This window comes from Aspergillus chevalieri, chromosome 3 (genome assembly GCF_016861735.1).
Source record: "Aspergillus chevalieri M1 DNA, chromosome 3, nearly complete sequence".
Taxonomy (NCBI): domain Eukaryota; kingdom Fungi; phylum Ascomycota; class Eurotiomycetes; order Eurotiales; family Aspergillaceae; genus Aspergillus; species Aspergillus chevalieri.
Window position 1 is genome coordinate 37,694 of NC_057364.1, and position 20,588 is coordinate 58,281.

The 20,588-nt window shown below is 50.1% G+C and overlaps 9 protein-coding genes across 9 annotated transcripts; 4 read left to right on the plus strand and 5 right to left on the minus strand.

Moving 5' to 3' along the window:
* Positions 1-242: 242 nt before the first annotated feature.
* On the minus strand, positions 243-986 carry ACHE_30012A (uncharacterized protein; the record flags this gene model as incomplete). Its single annotated transcript, XM_043276582.1, has 1 exon — positions 243-986. The coding sequence occupies one exon, from the start codon at positions 984-986 to the stop codon at positions 243-245; it is 744 nt and encodes a 247-aa protein (XP_043134547.1).
* A 1,285-nt stretch (positions 987-2,271) lies between these two features.
* Positions 2,272-2,561, plus strand: ACHE_30013S (uncharacterized protein; the record flags this gene model as incomplete). Its single annotated transcript, XM_043276583.1, has 2 exons — positions 2,272-2,279; positions 2,363-2,561. The coding sequence occupies 2 exons, from the start codon at positions 2,272-2,274 to the stop codon at positions 2,559-2,561; spliced, it is 207 nt and encodes a 68-aa protein (XP_043134548.1).
* A 492-nt stretch (positions 2,562-3,053) lies between these two features.
* On the minus strand, positions 3,054-4,408 carry ACHE_30014A (uncharacterized protein; the record flags this gene model as incomplete). Its single annotated transcript, XM_043276584.1, has 3 exons — positions 3,054-3,492; positions 3,557-3,887; positions 4,195-4,408. The coding sequence occupies 3 exons, from the start codon at positions 4,406-4,408 to the stop codon at positions 3,054-3,056; spliced, it is 984 nt and encodes a 327-aa protein (XP_043134549.1).
* A 942-nt stretch (positions 4,409-5,350) lies between these two features.
* ACHE_30015S (uncharacterized protein) lies at positions 5,351-6,708 on the plus strand (the record flags this gene model as incomplete). The annotated part of the gene is made up of 5 exons (XM_043276585.1): positions 5,351-5,497; positions 5,564-5,622; positions 5,684-5,729; positions 5,781-6,047; positions 6,112-6,708. The coding sequence occupies 5 exons, from the start codon at positions 5,351-5,353 to the stop codon at positions 6,706-6,708; spliced, it is 1,116 nt and encodes a 371-aa protein (XP_043134550.1).
* Positions 6,709-6,969: 261 nt separating this feature from the next.
* On the minus strand, positions 6,970-8,615 carry ACHE_30016A (uncharacterized protein; the record flags this gene model as incomplete). Its single annotated transcript, XM_043276587.1, has 6 exons — positions 6,970-7,041; positions 7,094-7,421; positions 7,470-7,616; positions 7,670-7,808; positions 7,859-8,504; positions 8,553-8,615. 6 exons carry the CDS (start codon positions 8,613-8,615, stop codon positions 6,970-6,972), a joined length of 1,395 nt encoding a protein of 464 aa, XP_043134551.1.
* A 259-nt stretch (positions 8,616-8,874) lies between these two features.
* Positions 8,875-9,622, plus strand: ACHE_30017S (uncharacterized protein; the record flags this gene model as incomplete). Its single annotated transcript, XM_043276588.1, has 3 exons — positions 8,875-8,947; positions 9,009-9,171; positions 9,223-9,622. The coding sequence occupies 3 exons, from the start codon at positions 8,875-8,877 to the stop codon at positions 9,620-9,622; spliced, it is 636 nt and encodes a 211-aa protein (XP_043134552.1).
* Positions 9,623-10,059: 437 nt separating this feature from the next.
* ACHE_30018S (uncharacterized protein) lies at positions 10,060-12,164 on the plus strand (the record flags this gene model as incomplete). The annotated part of the gene is made up of 6 exons (XM_043276589.1): positions 10,060-10,160; positions 10,209-10,362; positions 10,438-10,804; positions 10,857-11,084; positions 11,132-11,214; positions 11,265-12,164. 6 exons carry the CDS (start codon positions 10,060-10,062, stop codon positions 12,162-12,164), a joined length of 1,833 nt encoding a protein of 610 aa, XP_043134553.1.
* Positions 12,165-12,371: 207 nt separating this feature from the next.
* Positions 12,372-16,845, minus strand: ACHE_30019A (uncharacterized protein; the record flags this gene model as incomplete). Its single annotated transcript, XM_043276590.1, has 5 exons — positions 12,372-12,905; positions 12,957-14,136; positions 14,195-16,339; positions 16,387-16,480; positions 16,533-16,845. 5 exons carry the CDS (start codon positions 16,843-16,845, stop codon positions 12,372-12,374), a joined length of 4,266 nt encoding a protein of 1,421 aa, XP_043134554.1.
* A 934-nt stretch (positions 16,846-17,779) lies between these two features.
* Positions 17,780-20,431, minus strand: ACHE_30020A (C2H2 finger domain transcription factor; the record flags this gene model as incomplete). Its single annotated transcript, XM_043276591.1, has 4 exons — positions 17,780-17,823; positions 17,893-19,719; positions 19,774-20,223; positions 20,275-20,431. 4 exons carry the CDS (start codon positions 20,429-20,431, stop codon positions 17,780-17,782), a joined length of 2,478 nt encoding a protein of 825 aa, XP_043134555.1.
* Positions 20,432-20,588: the final 157 nt, after the last annotated feature.

Consider the following 20,588-nt stretch of genomic DNA (forward strand, 5'->3'; position numbering starts at 1 on the left):
TTTCTGGCTTGTGTTCTGCAGTGTGACGGGGGCCAAGAAGCCATCCAGTATATGTGATCATTGTGGGGGCAGAGGCCAGACGCCCTAGGTTATCAGCCTTAATGCGAGCTGGTGCGGCTGCTAGGTCAAGATGGCAGCTGACGCCATTCATGACAACACGATAAGTCCTTCTTTTGATGGTTGCATCGTCTCCAAAGGCACGGCACCAGTCTTTTGCTGCTCTGGCCAGTTGTTCCACATCCTCAAGGCTCTCTGCACGTAGGGACAATGTCCCCGCTGGGGAGGATGCGGCCTGTAGAGACTGACCGGTGGGCAATGATAGTGTTATTTGATTCCCTAATAGCACGGTTTGCTCGCTCCACAAGTCTGGCCTCCTTCTGGTGGCGTAGTGGGTCCACAATTTGGTGATTAGTGCCCCGGATATGGATCTCCAGGTCTGCTTTCAGTGGGAATGGTGTTGCTGGACTGCTTGGCGAGGTGCTTAGTGTTCCATTTGTATTGACAGATCCATTGGTATTGCCCTGCATCCAGCCCGAGACCAACGAGGGCTTTGTTGATGTCAGGTGACTCGCTAGAGCCGCATCCCGATAAGATTTTGCATGGCCAGAGGGGCTAGACATAGGGGGGCTGCTGGTTGCTTTGGGGGGTTGCACTGAGTGCTGTAGAGTTTTTATCTCCTCTGTCTGCTTGTTTAACATATTTTGGATCTGTTGGAGCGCCTCTTTCCGGCCATCATGGTCGTCACTTCCATGGTTGCTGGCGCGGTCGCGCACCTTAGCTGCCAGGTCTTCAACTGAACTCATAAATCGGATGAATAGGTCCCTGGGAGGTAGTCCCTGGGTCCGGTCAGCGATTTGCCTCAGCTCTGCGGTTTCTGTAAGGATGGCAGCTGCATGGGCGCTTTCGTCGTGGTCTTTATGATTGTACGAGTGGTTAGGCCACGGAGATGCGGCTCCGACCACCCCTTTCTTCTTTGCACCCCCCATTGTCAGCGACAGCTGGGGAGAACAACGTCGAAAGTAGTATCAATCGATTCCGCGTGAAGTTAAATATAAGATTCGAGTTTTCCGCAATGCGGGAACTCGCTCAGAAGGTAGGGGGGGGTTCGCCACTGAGGAGTTGTTTTTAGCATCAAAATAATGATATAAGCTTAAATCATATAACTATCTCTTGCCTTTAATTCCTATACTTGAAAAATAAGAGCGAAATCGTTTGTTTCTAGAATTCTGCAGACTTGGAACCTCTTCCCTCCCAAGTACGCAGAAATAGTCACGAGTCTAGGCATGTTTGTAATATTTATCATCCGCAAATACTCCGTGGATACCTCGAGTCCACGGATCATGGTCTATCATAGCTCTAGGGCTCGGTATGGACAATAAACTTGATTAAATAATAATAATACTCCGTGGATATCATGCAGATCCTATGTCAAGATCCTCATCCGCGAGCTGAGGATTTGCGGATCTCATATGACATCCGCATCCGCAAATGTGGATGACACAACATCCAAGGATCTTGTGGACGTGTGACAGCTCACATATGATAGCTCATATGGCGGTTCAACACTATGGTACTGGATGATACATCACAAACACCATCCAGTCATGTCGCCAACAATCCTCTTAAAACATCTTCATGGCCTAGATAGATTTCCTCTTCTTCTTTCTGCTCCAGATTCGATATTCTCGTCGATGGCTACAATAGTTTAGATAGGAATTCAGTTCATTATTATCTACTATTCCGAGCCCGTGACAGGATGCTGCCGCAGCCTACTTCCACATGTGATTGCATAATGGGTAGGTAGTTTTTCTTGTCTTACTAGATGGCTTCGCTTCTTTCTCCTCTTCTTCCTCTTTTTCTTCCTCTCTATATTTGATATTCTCATCAACGGCTACACTAATTTGGATAGAAACATCACTTTGTTTTTATATTAACCCACCGGCGCGGGCATATTGGCGGCCTCAGGCAGGCCACAGGACTACCCAAAAGGGAATAAGCTGCCCACGTTTGGCACCAACCCTACAAAGAATCGGTGCCAAACTTCATCCACTAATTGGACCCCCTAACTTGGGGTTAATCATATCGAATTTTATACCATTCTATAGCGCATATTGTTGGCTTTCACAGACAGTATCAACCAAACTCATGACTCCCCATTTGGGCGCGTAATTTCTACTACAGCTTGAAGCTGATATAGTACGTATGTGGGTGCGGTGCACCCACATATCCGCCTGCATCCAGCAAGTATCTCATGCTCGGAAAAACAGTGTCATGTTAGGGTAAGGCATTCGGCGAGAACTTTCCCTACAACCATACCAAGCCCGGTCTCCTGTCCAAGGCCAACACTGGTCGCAACACGTAGGTTTTCCTTCAAAGCAAGCAACGGCTCTCAGTTCTTCATCGCCACTGTCGATGCCCTCTGGTTGGACGGCAACCACGTTGTCTTCGGTGAGGTTGCCAGCAAAGACTCCTTCATGGTCGTCAAGGAAATCAAGCGCCTTGGTTCCGACTCTGGCGATGTCCGCGCGCTTATCATGATCATCGAGGCCGGTGAGGGATAAATCAATTGATTTGATCTTACGCGCTAATCGCTAGCAGGGTTCTTGATTATGATGATGGTCGGTTTTCTTGGAGGAATAATGCCAGCTACGTATATATCCTCCATAGCCTCATTATAGTCTATGGAGTATAACGTAGCCATTGTAGATACCTCCATTTCTTAGGAATGTTTACAGTAGATGTAGGGAACATCGGGTCGAAGGTGAGTATGAATCGAAGCTATGGCCGCGGACATGATATTTAATGGCGCGATGTCCAAGGTAAGACTTGCTTAACAGTCGTCCCCGTCATCTTTACGCTCGCTTTCAGAATTGGAGATGTAGCGGCGGCAGAGCCGTGGTAAATATATCCGGTGCCCGCTTCTCCAAATTTTCACCCGTTTCTCCTGGTGCAAATGCCATATCGTACTGTGTGCAATGGTGGACAGGAAAATCCAGACTCATCATGGCCAGCTTCTTACCAGGACAACTGTATGGACCTGCATGTCACGGGGTTCAGCATAGTGGACTTTTCGAAATAGGCGTGGACTGAATAATACCGAGCAGAAAAGAGAAGAACGGCGCTCCGTCCGTCGATATTTCCATCCTCTTTTCAGTCCATCGCTCCGGAATGAATTGTTTGGCGTTTTTGATATCGTCAATGGATGTAATTGTTTGACTCTCCCATATCTCCAGTCCTCCGGGCCGTCCGGCATCGCTTCGTCCAAGTAAGTCCAAGTAACGTTTGAGCTTGAACAAAACAGCAGGATGTTTGGCGAGATAGAAGAGGATCGTAGTCAAGATGGTCGCGGTGGTTTCGCTACCAGCAACAACGAGAACGTGCGAATCCTGGCGAAGCGCCCCTTCCGAAGGAGGGCCAGAGATATCCTTTTCTATGTATGCTTTGCGCAACCATGATACGATATCCCATGATACGATATCCTCTGGATATTCACTGGTATCTCAGATTTGGATACATCAGCCATTCCATTCTTGATTGTTCTGAGTGGCCCGCGTACCTTTTTCTTCCGTTCGATTTCGTCCGCACGCCATTAGAAAAAACTGGTATAGCCCGACGTGGCTCCTGGTAGCTGACCAAGAAGTTTAAGAGCCATGGGATGTGGCCCATGACTCCGGCAGCAGTCATATTGTCATGGACACCTCCAATGGCAGGGTGCTCTACTCCAGTGGTCAGATTCTCAAAGTCCTCACCGAACCCGACACCCATAATGTCGAAGCTCAGAAACATGGACCACGCGGTCGCATCGAAGTTCCGGTCCAGGTCGGCGCCCATCTGAGCCGACAGCAAATCGACTTTGGCTTTGATCCGCGGCTTGTAGGTCCCCAGCGCTGGATTTCAAGGCGATTTTTTCGTTCAGTCACTAGCATTCCCACTCTGGAAGAGCACTTACCCAGCGATAATCCTCGATCCCATACCTCCGTCGCTTACGATGGTCATCAACATCTCGGGTGTGATTAATGGAACATGACTTAGGATCCGTCGATACCTGGGCATATCATGCCGATTTGCGACACTTGGATTGGGGACCGAAGATCAACGACACAGCAGATTTCCGCACTATAGAAATCTCTCGAGGACCTATATCACACAATATATGAGACATGTTCAACGAGACAGAGCATTTTATCATCTTACCGGTTCGGACAAAGTCACCATTCTGGTCGTGCAACTTTCCAATCTCGACATTGTACTGCAGGTCTCTCGCCGCAAGGTAAGCGTTGTAGAACTGCGTGAGCTTCGACCCCAGGGGACCGGGAAAACGTCTCAGGCGATGAAAGAACAATCGATACACACTGATACTGAGCAATAGGCCCACATTGAACGAAGATGGCAGGTACCCGACGGGCATTATAGCGTGCCATAATGAAAACTGAGCTATTGCCCAACAAGCGTAGACCGCTGCGAGCAAAGTTGACACACGGAGCCCCAACAGCGTATACATGTAATCTCCAGCAGGGAAATTGGTATGAAAGATGCTCCGATGCAAGAGAATCCCAAGACCTGCAGCTGCAGCCCCCTGACTACCTAGACCCGACTCCAGAGTTATCCGGAACAGCATGGCGCTCATCGTATTCGAATTGTCGCCAAAGTATGATACATCGAATTGGGAAGTATGCAGAAAGTCAAAAGCGAGCACGGATCCCGACCAGAAGCCAGGAGAAACCCGTATCATTTAAGCAAACATATCCCCGCTTCACTCGTATCAGCCGTAGGATTGGCAATCTGCGCCATTGCCAATGAGAAAACCGGCAGTCGGGCTCACGTCAAACATGCCGTCGAGTCAAGGAAGACATTCCTTGCGTGATCTGTCAATATCCGAAGCTGCATCTCATTCGAACGGCGCTGTTCGTCTCATCTGTCATCTGCGCCCGGGGGTGGGGATGCATGGTCGATGGCCAGTTAGGAATAGTTCAGCTCCACTCTTTCTCGGGAACATGCGTTCGTTCCACATCGGACCGGAGATCCGATGCGTCTTGGCTTAGTGCACGGCCCATTATCCCTGGTCTCTCCATTTTAGGACATCGACAGGTATTCCGGATCATGTATCAGTTCAACAGCCTATATGACCTGTCTCAATAATATTTGCCCTGTCTCTCCTTGTCTCCAATAATTTTCCCAGGGGTTTCCCTGGGTCAGTCCCGCGGATCCGTGTCCATGGATTCGAAATGAAGTATTTTAAATTATCGCCATGGAACTTTTTCCACGCGAGAATGCTGCAGACAGGAAACCGTTGTTGGATTTGTCCCATGCTTCCTTCTTCCTCTCGGTGACAAATTCTTGGTGACAAATTATGGCCATCGAGAACCTCCAGCCGTTGGCATACGCCGTCGCCACAATTGCTTTTGCCTTGGGCACCTGCTCGATCTTCCTCCGGTTGTACTGTCGATGGCGACTCCGAACGTTCGGCTGGGACGATGGCATGGCCGTCTTGCTATTTGTAAGTATCTCACATGCATTCGAATCCTGCGAGCGGAGCTTATATTAATGTCTCTCTTTGCGTCAGTTCGTCAATGGCGTGCAGCATGCTATTGTGTACATTTTCCTGTACAATGGATCTGGAAGGTGAGTAGCACTCTATCTTTCTTTTTTCCCTCTGCGATTGTGGGTTATTGACTGGGGATAGACACCTCGATGAATTACCAGACGGACAACTGCAAAAAGTGACCAAGGTACGAAACTCGGGCCCAGCATGTACGGCAGCAGTCTGACAACGAGCATAGTGGTTGTTCGTGGAGGAGATCTACTGGATGTTTCTGCATTGGACTATCAAGCAAGCATTTCTCCTGTTCTATCTCCGACTGTCGCCTCAGAGAGGCTTTCAGATCGCTGTCTATATCACGATGGGCATCAACGCCTCCTTCACCATCATCAACTGGATGCTGGGGTTCTTGCAATGCAGACCGTTGGACGCCATGATCCATCCGGAAGCGTATCCCAACGCTCAGTGTCTCAGCCAGTATGCCGTCATGATGGTTCCAACTGCACTGGTATGTTTTCTCCCGAACAGGTACGTCTTTTTCAACATTTTGCTGATCATGATCGCTATTTCAGAATGCTGTTTCGGATATTATCATCCTTATTCTTCCAATTCCGACAGTACTGAAGCTCCGAATGAGTTCGAAACGAAAGGCCGCTGTCCTTGGAGTTATTGGTTTCGGCTCCCTGTCCGTCATCACGGCAATGTGCCGCTTCGCCCTTCAGGTTCAGATGGTTGAGAATCCCGACACAACGTACGTCTTGGGCCGTATGGTTATAGCCGCTTCTATCGAGATTGAAGTCGCCGTCATCGCAGTCAACCTTCCGGCATTGAAGACTCTCTTCACCAAATTTGTCGGTGGCTCGACTGTCGACAACTCCGTGAGTGGTGGCCACAAAATGTCCGACTACAAGATCAATTCCAATAAGTACTCCAAGGGCGGTACTACCCTATGTGCTTCGCAGAAGGAATCAAAGGCGCGCAAGGATCTTGGTGCTACCTTGACCGGATCTGAAGAAGACCTTCTTCGGATGGGAGGTGGAGGAGACATCACTGTAACAACCAACATCGACGTTTGCGCGACGCAAATGGGAGATGAAGTGAACGAGTATCCAGACATCGGTTTTCCAAACTCGCAGAGCTCGAGGAGTGATATCCAGCCGGGGCCTTGAAGGCTCATTTGATGTAAAGTATTGAAGGTGTTTCGATTATTTTTGTACAAAAGCCCGTGTAACATTCTATGGACCCTCGGGTCCATTCGTTGTAAATAAATCTTTAATAGGCAAATTAACATTCAAATACATACTTCGTTGCGCACGGATGGAACTTAGTCTGCGCGTCCACGATGTGCCGAGTGAATAAAGCTGTTTTATATAGGAGTTTGCACTGAGCATATACATAAACATGTCCTGTGTAGCAGCCGAAAGATCGGATTAAAGTCGCGGCTGCGTTGACGTATCCTCATGCATCGCTGCGCCGAGTAGCTGCTCCCAGCGATGATCAACCTACCGGGCAATTAGCATCATCCACAAGGACAAAGAGATACGCAAACCTTACATCTTTGGTATGATCATATCCAAGTAGTTTCGGTGCCAGTCCCGGATCCCGCCAAGCAAGGGCCTCGCCTTCCGGCGTCGGAACCATCTGCATCTTTCGGTCACGTTCCTCCTGTTCGGGTCCATCGTGCAGATGATACAGATGTTGCTGTATATTCCCCCTCGCCACCACCATCTGCGTGCGTTGTTTGCGACATTCTTCGAAAACTGATAAGGCGTGGCGTTGTTGTTCGAGGAAATCGGGGGATTTTTTGGACACACCGTGGTAGTTAGGGAGCCGAGAAAGACATTCTCCCAGTACCGCACCGTCTTCGAACGCCATTCCGGCTCTGGGATACGTCAGAAAGAGATCTAGAAGCAAGGTGGGTCAGTTTTACCCCGAGGCCAGATAAGGCAGTGTCGCATGAACAGCATCGCCCAACATCACCCACGTTCCTGAAGGATGTGTCCAATTGTATTCACCGTATCGAATGCAGAGTCTCCATTTGTGAACAGATTCGCAGAGTCGAAGGAGTTTTTGGATACTATTATCACTCATTAGCACTTTATGCCAGAGGAAAGTCTGTACATGGCGCACCGTGAATCCCATCCTTCAAATAAAGAGCACATTTCTTTCACATTGCCTTCGACCGTGGAAGCTAATGAATCTTCTGGAATATCGTCCGGGACTAAGAGGACCATATTAAACAGTTCTCCATCACGGAGAACATAGTTTACTATTATCGTAAGCAAACATTAGTAGCTAATATTAGGAACAATAACCTACCTGCATGAGCATCAGGTCCCAACCAGTAGTTCACTTGCGGATCTGTCACGAACACTGCCAGCTCCGGATCTTGCAGCATCTTTTTCGTTGACAAAAGCAGACGATACGCCAAGTCACCTGTCTTAGTTGGGGGATCCGGACGTCCTAAGAGGGCCTCGGTTAGTTTTCCAAACACCCCGTCAGCACCAATCACCAAGTCGCCAGTCCATTTTCGTCCATCTGCACAGATCGCAGTTGCCGTCGAGCTGTCCATATGAACATCAACGTCCACAATGCGGGCACCGCACGTTATTTGCCCTCCCAGTTCCTTCACTCTCGCAACAAGGCACTGCTGGAGGTCCGCCCGATGAAAATCGCGGTACCATGTCCCGGGATACTGTCTCTCGGATTCGTGGAAGTCCAGTGATGATATCAGGTTTCCTTTCCAACCGAGAAAGTTGCACATTCGCGGATATGTCATGTGCGGTGTTAGAGACTCTTGTAGGCCCCAGTGTTGCAAGATCCGCGAACTGTTCGGCAGTACTTGTATGCCGGCACCGACTTCGCGGATCTCATGTGCGGCTTCGAGGATGTGGACATCATGACCGGATAGCAAGCAACTGATTGCGGTTCCTAGGCCAGCGAGCCCAGCTCCGACAACGATGATCTATCACTGTGTCAGCATGGCCGAAACCCATACCAGAAGGAGACGAACCTGCAATCGACATTCCTCTTCTCCTCGGAACTGCTTTTGTTTGATCGGAATCGGTAACGACATGATTCTAAGAGCTCTTTCACAATAGATGTTCTTGTTGTATAACATCCTGAACAGCATAGCTTCATTCGAGGGGTGTAAATCGTATTAATCCATGACGTCGCGCTGTGAAAACCCCACGGAATGCAACAGGGATACCGGATATGCATGACGGCACAGGACGATAAGATCAGGAGTGTCCATCCAAGGGTGGGGTGCTCCTTGATAACGTTGGTTTTTATCGTACCTGAGGCCGATGATTATGAAGCTAGGGACAATCCTAATGCCCTCGATTGGTATTACTGTGTCTCACTCCGCTGGAACGAATCTAGGACATGCGGTTCGCAATGTCAAGAGTAAGACAACCCCAGAAAACAAACAAACTACGCTCATTAGATCCCTAGTTTTCGTTGAAAGGTCGAACTGCTTTGGTCACCGGAGGTGCCCGAGGGTGTGGTCTTGCATTTGCCCAGAGCTGCGCTGAAGCCGGAGCCGACGTCGCCATCTTTGACGTTATCGAACCAGACGAAACGTTCCAGTCTTTGAGTGAGAGATACGGTGTCCGGACAGCATACTACGAGTGTGTAATTCTTGCCCTCGGTCTTTGGTGTCTATTGCTGATGGTTTATAGAGTCGACGTATCTTCTGGGCAATCTCTCCAAAAAGGCTTCGATCGGTTCAAGTCTGACTTCTCCAATGCGCTCGATATATGTATACCATGTGCTGGAATCAATCGTCATCTTTCCTTCCTCGAATTCTCGTACCGAGACCACTACGATCTACTATCCGTCAATGTGTTGGGGTCATACTTTACGGCACAACTAGCAGCTCGACAGATGATCGCAAACGGTACACGACATGGGAGCATTATTCTGGTGGCCAGTATCGCCGGCCAGCGAGCCATTCGAAGCCAGCTCTGTAGTGCGTACTGTGGATCCAAAGGTGCCGTGAAAGCCATATGTCCGGCCATTGCGCAGGAATTGGCTCCTCATGTGAGTATCATCCTGCTGCTATATTGCATTATCGACTGATGAACAGGGAATTCGTGTCAATTCGATTTCACCGGGCTACGTGCGAACGGAAATGACCGCCGGCGTAAGTACCTCCGAGATGCAAAGGGCAACTCTGACAACTTCCAGTTTCCTCAATTGCTTGAAAGTTGGAAGGGCGAGATAATGCTGGGCCGAGTTGCCGAACCAGACGATCTACGGGGCGCGTGTCTGTTTCTGGCGAGCGATGCCAGTGTGTACATGACAGGGCAGGACATCATTGTCGATGGAGGAGTGACCCGGTGGTAGTAATTGAGGAGTAGTCAAAAGGTAGAAAGCAGAATCTTCAAGGTCGATAGGCATTCGGTGCAAAAGTGGGGGTCGGCATTCGCACCGATGTCAGTAATCAATAGCAGAGTTACTCAAATAGAACGCATCTCTTCTGCCACTATTCTCGAACACAAAAACTATTCACAGTTATGACTCCAAGTGCAGATGATGAAGGCTTTCTTCACAATGGCTCTGGCAACGCGGCTAGAGTTGTTATTGTGGGCGCTGGTCCATCCGGGCTGATGTTGGCGTGAGTCGTTCTACTTGTGCTACAAGTAAAATGTACTGACTGAGAAAGGTGTAATCTCGCGAGATTCGGCATCAAAACAACCGTCCTCGATGAACAGAATGATAGGACATCGACGGGTAGAGCCGATGGAATTCAGCCCAAGACTATCGAAACTCTCAAACAGTTGCGACTTGCCGATTCCCTATTGCGTAAGGGTGCGCGTGTATACGACATTTGCTTTTGGGTAAGCAAGCAGAACAGAGCTTGTGAAATGAGTCTTAACTCGGAATTTGAATAGGAGTCCACTGATGATGCCCCCCTCCATCGAACCGGCCGCAAAGTACATTATCCGGATCACCTTGTCGGAGCCGCGGATCCCTATATCCTGCTGGCTCATCAGGGAATGCTCGAGGATGTTTTTATCCAGGACATGGCCGCTCGCGGGCTGGCTGTTACCCGAAACAGTCGATACTTGTCCTGTAGTCGTGTCCCATCCAGTAATCGGTTGTGCGTGAGCTATCAAGATCTTGCTTCCGGCAATATCAAAGATATCCAAGCCGACTACCTCGTTGGCTGCGACGGCGCTAAGTCACAAGTGCGACAGTCAATTCCAGATGCGCGGCTCGAAGGAGCGAGGACGAACGAGTCTTGGGGAGTCTTGGATGGTATGATTGGGTGGAATCGTATAAAGGCAGAGACCACGCTAAGTACTTGTAGGTGTGATCGAAACAGACTTCCCTGATCTCTGGAGCAAAGCCGCCGTGCGTTCTCATACAGTCGGTTCGATTCTGTGGATTCCTCGCGAGCGCAACATGACCCGGCTGTACGTCCAGCTCAGTTCGATTGAGAGTGACGCCGTTGACAAGACAATGGTGACAGCAGAATATGTGATGGAGCGCGCAAGGGCTGCCATGCATCCATATCGGCTGGCATGGTCCAGTATCGGTATGTTGCCATCAGAATTTTCGAAGCACGACTAACTGGGGTACCAGAATGGTTCGGCAATTATGTAGTTGGACAGCGAGTCTGTAATCATTTTGCAGATCCCCAATTACAGACATTTATCGCTGGTGATGTATGTTTACCATGCTGTTTTCGGTGTCTTCATCGTGCTCACTTTGACAGGCAGGACATTGTCACTCGGCTCTGGCAGCCCAAGGCGCCAACACCAGCATGCACGATACGTTCAATCTGGCCTGGAAGTTAAATCTCGTAATTCGTGGCCTAGCAAAACCATCCTTGTTATCGACGTACGAAGAAGAACGGCAGAAAATTGCAAATGACCTTATCGCTTTTGATGTCGGGCACTGCAAGGCATTTTCCCAGGGCGACGAGGCGTTAGCCCGGAACTTCAACGAGAATATCCGTTTCATTTCCGGTATAGGGGCCGAATACGCAGCAGGCGTCCTTACCAAAGTGGACGTCGACAAAAGCAACGCGCATCAAGGTCTCCGGCCGGGCGCCTTGCTGCTGCCATCTCGAGTGACGCGATACATGGACGCGAACCCGGTTGATATCCAATTAGACATTCCTTTCTTTGGTCAATTCAGGATATACCTGGTCGTCCCTGATGTAATTACGGCCAAGCCGTTTCTGTCAGCACTTTGCACTGGCTTGGACACCTTTCTGCAGCGTCTATCGTCAGTCGCCGACAGGTCTTATTTGGAAATGCCCCGGGGCGTCGCGCATTCTGATAACTTTCTATCGCCCCAGAGATATACAGCCTTTTCGCAGCTTGCTACACTGGCCCTTGTCACTGCGACGCCGAAGTCTGCCTTTGAGGTTCATGACCTGCCGATTCCACTCCAGCATAGCCGTTGGACGGTATACCTCGATGATGTTGGCTCTCCCGGTTGTATTAACAAATGGGCCAGTTCGCTCACAAATGGTGAAGCGGCCGTCGTGAATGTGAGGCCGGACGGATATATTGGATCAGTTGGATGGTGGACTCGTGTTGATGACGCAGCGGTTGGCGAAAGAGCAGCCAGATGGGTTGAAGATTATTACTGTGATATACTCATGTAGATTGAGTGATATGATGCACTGGAATTGTTCCATCTTGTTTGTTTTGGTCATCCGCTCCTTAAGCCAACGTGAACCGTGGTCTTGTTGTTCCATGTAGTGGCCGTCAGAACATATGCCAGGAGTGCACAATGGCACACTTGTATATTCAAGATTAAAGTAGCCAAAGATATTTAAATCATGTCTGCGACAATATTATACTTGCAATCTTCATGCCACTGTGACAAAGAATGGTTTCTCTCCCTCCTTGGCCTCAACCGTACCCATCTTCAAAAGCTCATCTCCAACTGCCAACCGGAGTTTTTCAACCGTAGCCGGACTGTCTAAAACTAAAGGCTCCTTGACTCCATTATCCTGACGAGCACTTTGCAATGCCTCCCTTAAAGCAAACAAAACCGTCGAACCCAGAAACAAAGGCGGCTCACCACACCCTTTACTGCTTTGTATCGATCGCAGATGTTTCCAAGATACGCCTTGGAGGAAGCTAACGTTGAATTCCTGCGGGATATCGCTAAATCCAGGGATTTTGTAGTTCCCGGGCCCGCGTGTCGCCAATTGTCCAGTCCGCGTCCAAAGACTTTCTTCCATTGTGAAAAGGCCCTGACCTTGAACGAAAGCACCTTCGACTTGGCCGTAATCGATTGCGGGATTGATAGAACGTCCGACATCCATCTTAATATCGGTCCGTAGCACAGTATGGTCTCCAGTGAGGAGGTCAAGCTCGACTTCAGTGCAAGCAACGCCCTAGTAAATTAGTCTGACAGTCTCAAGCAAAAGAACAACGAAATTACTTACCTGCGTAAAGTAATAGTACATTGGATTTACTTTCTTCGGATCGTACACTCCCCATTCGTAGCCGATCTTCGGCATCTTCCAGAAACCGCTTGCCATGAGATTCACACGATCCACATAAGCCGCATGTGCAATTGTCGCCATAGAGGCAGCTGGTCCAAATTGTTCGCGATACGGCTGAAGACGCTCATTGAGTTGATCGCAAGCGTGTTTGACCGCCATTCCATTAAGGTCACTACCGGAGGAGGCCGCTGTTGGCGAAGCATTGGCTGTCTGATAAGAAGAGGTGTCTTGTGTATAGATGGAGTCAACGGAAACACCCAGCTCCTGGGCCGCAACCTGGACCATTTTGGTGTACAATCCCTGGCCCATTTCGGTTCCACCGTGATTGAGCAGGATCGACCCATCCGCGTAGATCTTGACAGATGCACCAGCTTGGTTGAGATGGAGGGCCGTGGCAAATGACAACCCGAATTTTGTCGGCACAAGACATATTCCGCGCTTCTTCCAGCGATGCTCTGCATTGAACGTTGCAACTCGTTGCTTCCGCTCATCATAACGCGCCTCCTGTCGCACCTGTTCCAGAAGCAGCGGAACGTGCCAGTCTTCGTCGATGGTCTGCAGAAACGGGGTCCGGTCGCCTTGTCGATATAGGTTTCTCAGCCGCAACTCATCCACAGATATTCCCAGTCCCTCCGCTACAGCAGACATGTAGCTTTCGGTGATGAACATGCCCTGGGGTCCTCCGAAGCCGCGAAAAGCCGTATTGCTGTGTGTGTTTGTGCGACACACCCAACCTCGGATGTGGACATTAGGAATCTCATAGCAGTTGTCAAGGTGAGTACAGCACCGGTCCATAACAGCACTGCTCATGTCCAACGAATACCCAGCATTGTTGTAGCAGTCGGCATCAAGAGCAACCAACCGACCATCATTCATGACTCCAACTTTCCATCGACACTGAACGGGGTGACGTTGGCCGGTTGTCATCATGTCCTCGTCGCGATTAAGCATTGCTCGCATCGGTCGTCGCTCCTTTTTCGCTGCAATGGCTAATATACATGCCACCTGAACACTGCGAGACTCTTTACCGCCGAAACCTCCTCCCATACGCTTGACCCGGGCATTGATGCGATTACTAGGCACGCCCGTGACTTGGCTGACGAACTCCTGTGTCTCCATTCTGCAAAAGGGGTCAGTTTGACAGATTTGACAAGAAGCATAGTCGTTCTGGAACTCACGTATTCTGAGTCGACGACCAGACTTCCATTGTCCCGTCCTCGACATGCGGAATGACCATTGCTGCATTTGTTTCGAGATAAAAATGTTCTTGACCCCCTACACGCGTTACACCGGTAAAGACCCTATCGCAGCGAGCAAATATGTCGGCCATTTTGTCCGGGGGTGCTCCTTTTCTCAACTCCTTACCATGATGATAAAAGCTCTCTGCTGCAATAGCTTGATCGATAGTTAATATCGCTGGTAGATCTTCGTATTCAACACAGACTGCCCTGGCTGCTGCTTGTGCTTCCAATTCACTCACTGCGTATACCATTCCGATAGGCTGGCCGTGAGAATGCACTTCATCCGTGGCGAAAAAGGGCTCATCACGGTTCACCGACCCCCACAGATTTTGGTCAATTGAAATGCTGTGCCGGTCGATGTAACCAACTGCGAGCCCAGGACCAATGGCAGGTGTCCAGTCGATTGAGACAATTTTGGCATGCGCTCGTTTGGACAAAACCAGAGCTCCAAAGAGTTCTTGTGCTTGGGGCGGCATGTCGTCAACGTACTCAGCTTCACCAGTAGCGTGCTTCAATCCCGACAGATGGGGTATCTGCTTCCCGACAACTCGCTGCTCATGAGGGTTATGATCAGCACGAGAGCCCTTGGATATTTCACGATGAATTTCGTCAATGCAGTCTGACTCCACAGCTAAAGCACCTATGTTAAGGTCCCTCGCAGCCTCGTTCCAGAAACGGAAGAACAGCGACAAGGCGAGCGTGCGGCGGTAAGTGGCCATCCCCCCAGGAACACCGTACGGAAGGCTGAAGTCGGCCATCAGCGCCCGCAGTGCATCGTACAAAGTCTCCTTGTCATTCCACTTTCTCCCGGAAAGACTGGTTCCAGCCTGGTGAGCCAAGACTGTTGTAGATGCCATGCCTCCATAAGCGAGAGAAGCGTGAGTCACTATTCCATCTCCGTCGAACGTCACGCAAAATGCTGCCGTCACAATGGCAATATCATCGTCTTTTCGCTTCGCCTGCTTGTATGACTTGGTGATTTGCGATACGTTTGGCGGGGGAAGAGGGATGCGAATCTCAGTGATGACTGCTCCCTCGGGAAGAGCAGTTCTGCGATAACCCAAAAACATGGAATCTAGAGGGATAGATTGCTCCCCTTTGGGACTTATTGTCACGACGGTAGCGTTCACGGCCAGCAAAAGTGGATTCATATCAGAGATCGGAGACGCAGTAGCAATGTTTCCAGCTAGAGATGCTGCATTGCGAATCTGTCGTCCAGCGAAATATCGCAATACTTTGGCGATGGCAGCAAGGGTCGTTCCACGCTTTCCCAGTTGAGCAACTAGCTGGCGACATGTCTCTTCGACGTCACTGAGAGACGCGTTTCCGCCGACGACGAATTCCGACAATGTCGTTGGATCTTCTGGTACATGAACAGTCGCTAGTTCTTCGATGTCGCCCATAAACACGGATACCGGAAAATGTGAGCCTTTGAAACGAACATCGACTTGCATCTCACTGGCACCGCAGACCAGTTTGGCCGTAGGAAAGACAGCCAATATGTCTACCAGTTGCGACAGAGTCACTGGCCGAAGCCATACCCTTTCCACATCGCCGTAACAGATGGGGAGATTGACGTGTCTATAAAGACTAGGTGGAAATATAACCTCGGACACTGGTGAATACGGTATGAAATCGAATTGAGGTATTGTCAACTTGGGACTAAATTCAATGTTGGGGAAACTCGTTCGAGAGCTGCCCTCACTCGCGAGTGACGACGGGGGTGAACAGGTCGTACTCGGTCCGTCACGACAGCATCCTCCGGGGCGGCCACATGAGCTCGTTGTACTTGGTGATTGTGAGTGGGGGCTGTATTCTTCCACGTCCCCTGTGTGATCCTCGGAACTTTCTGAAAGGATTATTTTCGAATCTGCCAGTCGGCCCTTGAGATCCTCCTGGACGAACGTCTTTGCAATCTGTAGAATGGGTTTGTATCCGGTACAGCGGCACAAATTGCCGTCCAGGTGTCCTTTCATTTCGATCTCCTCTTCTGAAAGGTCAAATAAATTGGTAGCTGGATCGTAAGCATTTCGGATGACGGCATATAAGGACATGACAACCCCAGGAGTGCAAAAGCCGCATCTGATGTTGTCAGTATTAAGCCCGTATAAAAGGATCGGCATACTTACTGAGAGCCATGAAGCTTCCCCATTCGCTCCTGCAATGGATGCGGATTCTCAACCGTCCCCAATCCTTCGATTGTGATGACCTGCTTCCCGATGACTATTACATGCGTTAGCATTGGTTTGTAAACGTCAGACGCAGCGATACTAACCACCAACCAAAGGATAAAGGCATGCGTTGATTGCTAGATGCCGGACTTTGCGAGAATTACAGCGCGTGTCTCTGGTTTGTAGTACCACGGTACAGGCACCACAACCCCCTTCGCCACATCCTAACTTTGTTCCTTTTAAACAGTCCTGGGATCGAATGAAGTCTAGCAGCGTCCATCGAGGATTTGGGTTGGTTAAGGCGATCTTCGTCCCGTTGAGGTAGAAAGAGAGAGTCGACGATGTGTAAGTCAAATTGACGAGCTCCTGCAAAGCTTGGTCGGGAGGCGTGAACGTCTGGCGAGGAATAACAACCATATTGGGGGCTGCACACACTGTTCTCTGTCAACTTTGAGAAAGGTTCTTCGACGGCTGCAAAGCAATGCTGTCCGCAGGAGCCCTTTTCTTCCATACATCCCCGCACATGGCCAGTCCGGCCATATAATCCCTGAACCATTTATCATCATGCGATATTATCATTGTCGCGATTGGCGGAAATAGGCGTCTCACATCCTTCGAAGGTGGGTGTCCAAGAGTGGGGGAGTCAATACAATCAACCGACTTGTGACGCCAATTGGTACTCGGTCGTTGATGTATCCTTACAATTCCTTCGTCTTGATCAAAGAGAAAAGGATTTGCCCGGCATTCGCTCCATGATCGCTCTGGTCTTGACGTGCCATCCCCCTTCTGTAGGTACAACATGCACCCCAACGGTGTCTTGCAGCACGATATTGGAAGCCATCCTTGTCATGCTCCTGGCCATACTTGGAGCATATAGTTGTTTTCTGGGGAATGTGATACCCCGTAAATCTGCGGATGGTTTATCCGGTTGTTCACAATCCGACGGAGCCGCGCAACCACTGCTGTATCTTGGGGTTAGCACTTCTATATGGGGGATCAAGAGGGACTACTTGCCAGAACGGAATAGATTCGTAAATTTGTAGGTGAGAGCTGCCTGTAGGGAGTGGATCAGAGGGAGTAGAATGAAGGGAAAGAATAGTGCTGATAGACGAAGACATCAGACGCGTGACGCGCCTCAAGCCAACACGCGATATAGAAAAAGAGGGTTAAAAAAAAAAAGAAAGAAGAAGGTAGAGGAAGCTAGGGAAAGTTGGATATTCATTGTTTAATTCGAATATTCATTCAATTGAAGCTACTAGGAAGCAATTGGTGTAGAGTCCATGCAGAGTATCTCGTCTCGATATATATCACGCACCCAGTTCTCTCCCGCAACTTCCCCTCCTACACATAATCACAAACCGACCAGACGGAGCAACACCTTCATCGCGTCGTGAACTACAGTCCAGCGTACGGTTGCCAGCTTCTGCGCCATCACCTTCATCAGCCCTTTCGTGGAATACCTACCGCCGACTGACGCCAACTCGTCCAGACTTGAACACGTCGTCATGGCCACTATCAGCGACGACATCTCCGTTTTGGCATCTTCATCGCTTTGTGGGCATGGGTTCGGTACATTATGACCTTCCTCTGGCATATGAAACGCCCAGCAAGTCAGCGTCGCGAGATACAGACACCACGGGAAATGAAACGCGTCCGCGTCGTCCCAGTCGTCCAGGCTCATCACGGCGTCCTGCAGGATTAAAGACGCGTGCTTTGCGGCTTTCAGTGCCACTCCAGACTCTTCCTGGAGCCACTGGGGGATGTTGCGTCGCGATCGCTCGACATCGCTTTGTGTCACTGCACGCCCGAGAATGTGCGGTGTCCCAGCGCAGATTTGTAGGTCGAGGATTTCTCCACTCAATGTGATATGGGCTGACCGATATAGCGCGTGGGCCGCCATCTTGATACCAGTGAACCGGCGGGGGTTTGCGGCCTGACCCAGTTTCATTGCCATGCAGTCCGCGTCGAAGTCGATCTTCCACAAGTCATATGATCGGCCTATCCGGTGTTTCCATGCGCCAGCTAGCTCGGGAGTCTCTGATCGGATCGTCGTTTGGTCTCGTCGTCTTAGGTCTGAGGAGAGAGACATCAGTCCGTGCAGGAGAAAGATACGCGCAAGGGCGTTGAGATGCCGGGGACGGTGCACGGCGTGAGGTGCGATATATCCTTTGAGTGCCGATAAAAATGGGTGATTGGACTCTTTCATTGCGCATTGGAACCACTGCTCCGGCGTTGAAGCTTCCCAGGTGCTGGCATCGCAGGGCAAGGGGAACCGCATCTCGAAAGCCGACATGCACAGGGACTGCGAGAAGAGCACTGCGTGTTGAGTATCCCACATGAAACAGTGCATTGCCAGCCGCTTCCGCTGCTCCAAGTCCATTGCTTCTATCCAGGCGTGCTCTAGGTCTTTTGGTCGACTGCGGATTGTGGGTGCTTGGATGACACAGCAGTTACTGCGACGGATCATCTTGATGAGCACGCAGTGGAACAACTGAGCTCGATCTCTTTGTTTTGGACCCGCCCGCATCTTCCCAAAACAGTCAATCAGGAGCATTGCTTGCAGAACCCACAGATCGGGCTGAGGAGAGAAATCTGGATGGCAGAAAAGTTGGTTTTGCAAAGAGTCATGGATTCCAACCGCGATCTGGTGTGCCTCCCGACTACTGTATGTTGCTCCCAAACAAAGAACAGCAGCTAGAAATACCGGTTCTGCTCGATTAGGATTGAAGGTTTCTGGATGGATTAACGGGTACGCTACGTTGAATCGTGAGAAGAAAAGGTCGCAATATCCCTGGAGAGCTTCCAGTGATAACAAGGGCGAGGCGCCGTTCACATCCTTTGCGTGGGAGATCAAGCCCAGAATACTGCTTCGCGTTTCTTCTGAAAGATGGGGCAAGCGAGGTCGAGATGATGTATCCAACTGCGGCTGCCCAGTCATCCATTCCATCTCCAGATACTCCGAGGCCGTCTGACCGGGTTGCTGGTGTATATTACTGGATGTGCCAGCGTCCGGATACAGACCTTTATCGACGAACGTTGCTGCTTCGAGGAGCATCGACGAAGGGTCCATATTGAAGTCCATATCAGAATTGCAAAGCTCTACAAACTCCCCAGAATTCATCTCCCGGGTTGCATCTCTCTCTTCTCCCGGCAAAGATGGGATTGAGTCTCGGTTGGGAGAGATTGGTTCCAGTGGCCAATCCAGATCGACAAAGGCGTCGTCCAGACAGGAGACATCGAAAAGCCAGTTGTAGTTGTGAGTGACTGCAAAAGGCATATTGAAATCCATTGCTAGAGAAGCAGTCAGCGTTGCCATCACTTTTCAAACAACACTGGTGTACATACCCGTGTCTGCGGTAAACATGTCGCCAAAAGGAGAAGTTCCCCACGATCCATCCGCCGCGTCAAATTGCCCCGCAATTGGTTCGACATATGGCTCGTAGGGACCAGCAGGCATCATAGGGGCCAGTAGCGCATCCTCGTCACTGATCCCGATATTACTGCGTTGGTCGCGACTCTCGAGGTGGGCAGATGATGGAGGAGAAACAGGGGCCCCGTGGGGAAAGTCGTGGGATTCGATGAGCCCAGCATTCTCTTCACTTGCGCTTTCGAAAGACGTATGCGATACGGAGCGAGCATGCCTATTTGATATCGCCTTCCTAGCTTGTCGTTTAGCCGGCTTCGTCACGATCGTTCCGTTCGCGGCGCGTCGAGTTCTTTTCCGGGTTTCCAATATTCCCAGACCAGGGCCGCCGGCTTCTTCGTCTCGTTTTGCATGTCGCATCATGTGTCTCGCTTTTTTTTTTGTGTCAGCATTCGCAGCTATTGCGTTTGGGAAGCACTGACTGAGTAAATCAGGCCTGTTGAAGTGAACCGAACATCGCTCACAAGTGTATCCGCTCCGTGGTTCTTCATGGTTCAAAGCGTGCCTCCGCAAATGCTCAGCACGAGTAAAGGCCTTGCCACAGTTAGGCCAGTCACAGACGTGAGACTTCACAACCATGGGGGTAAATTCAGAGCGACGGACACCGTTGTTTTCGCGGACGGGATACCCCGATCTCTTCAATCAGAAAGCAATCAACAATACCCGATTATGAAGGATTGCGCCTTGAAGAATATTAAGGATTGATTAGCGATCAGACTGATAAGGCCGTCTCCAA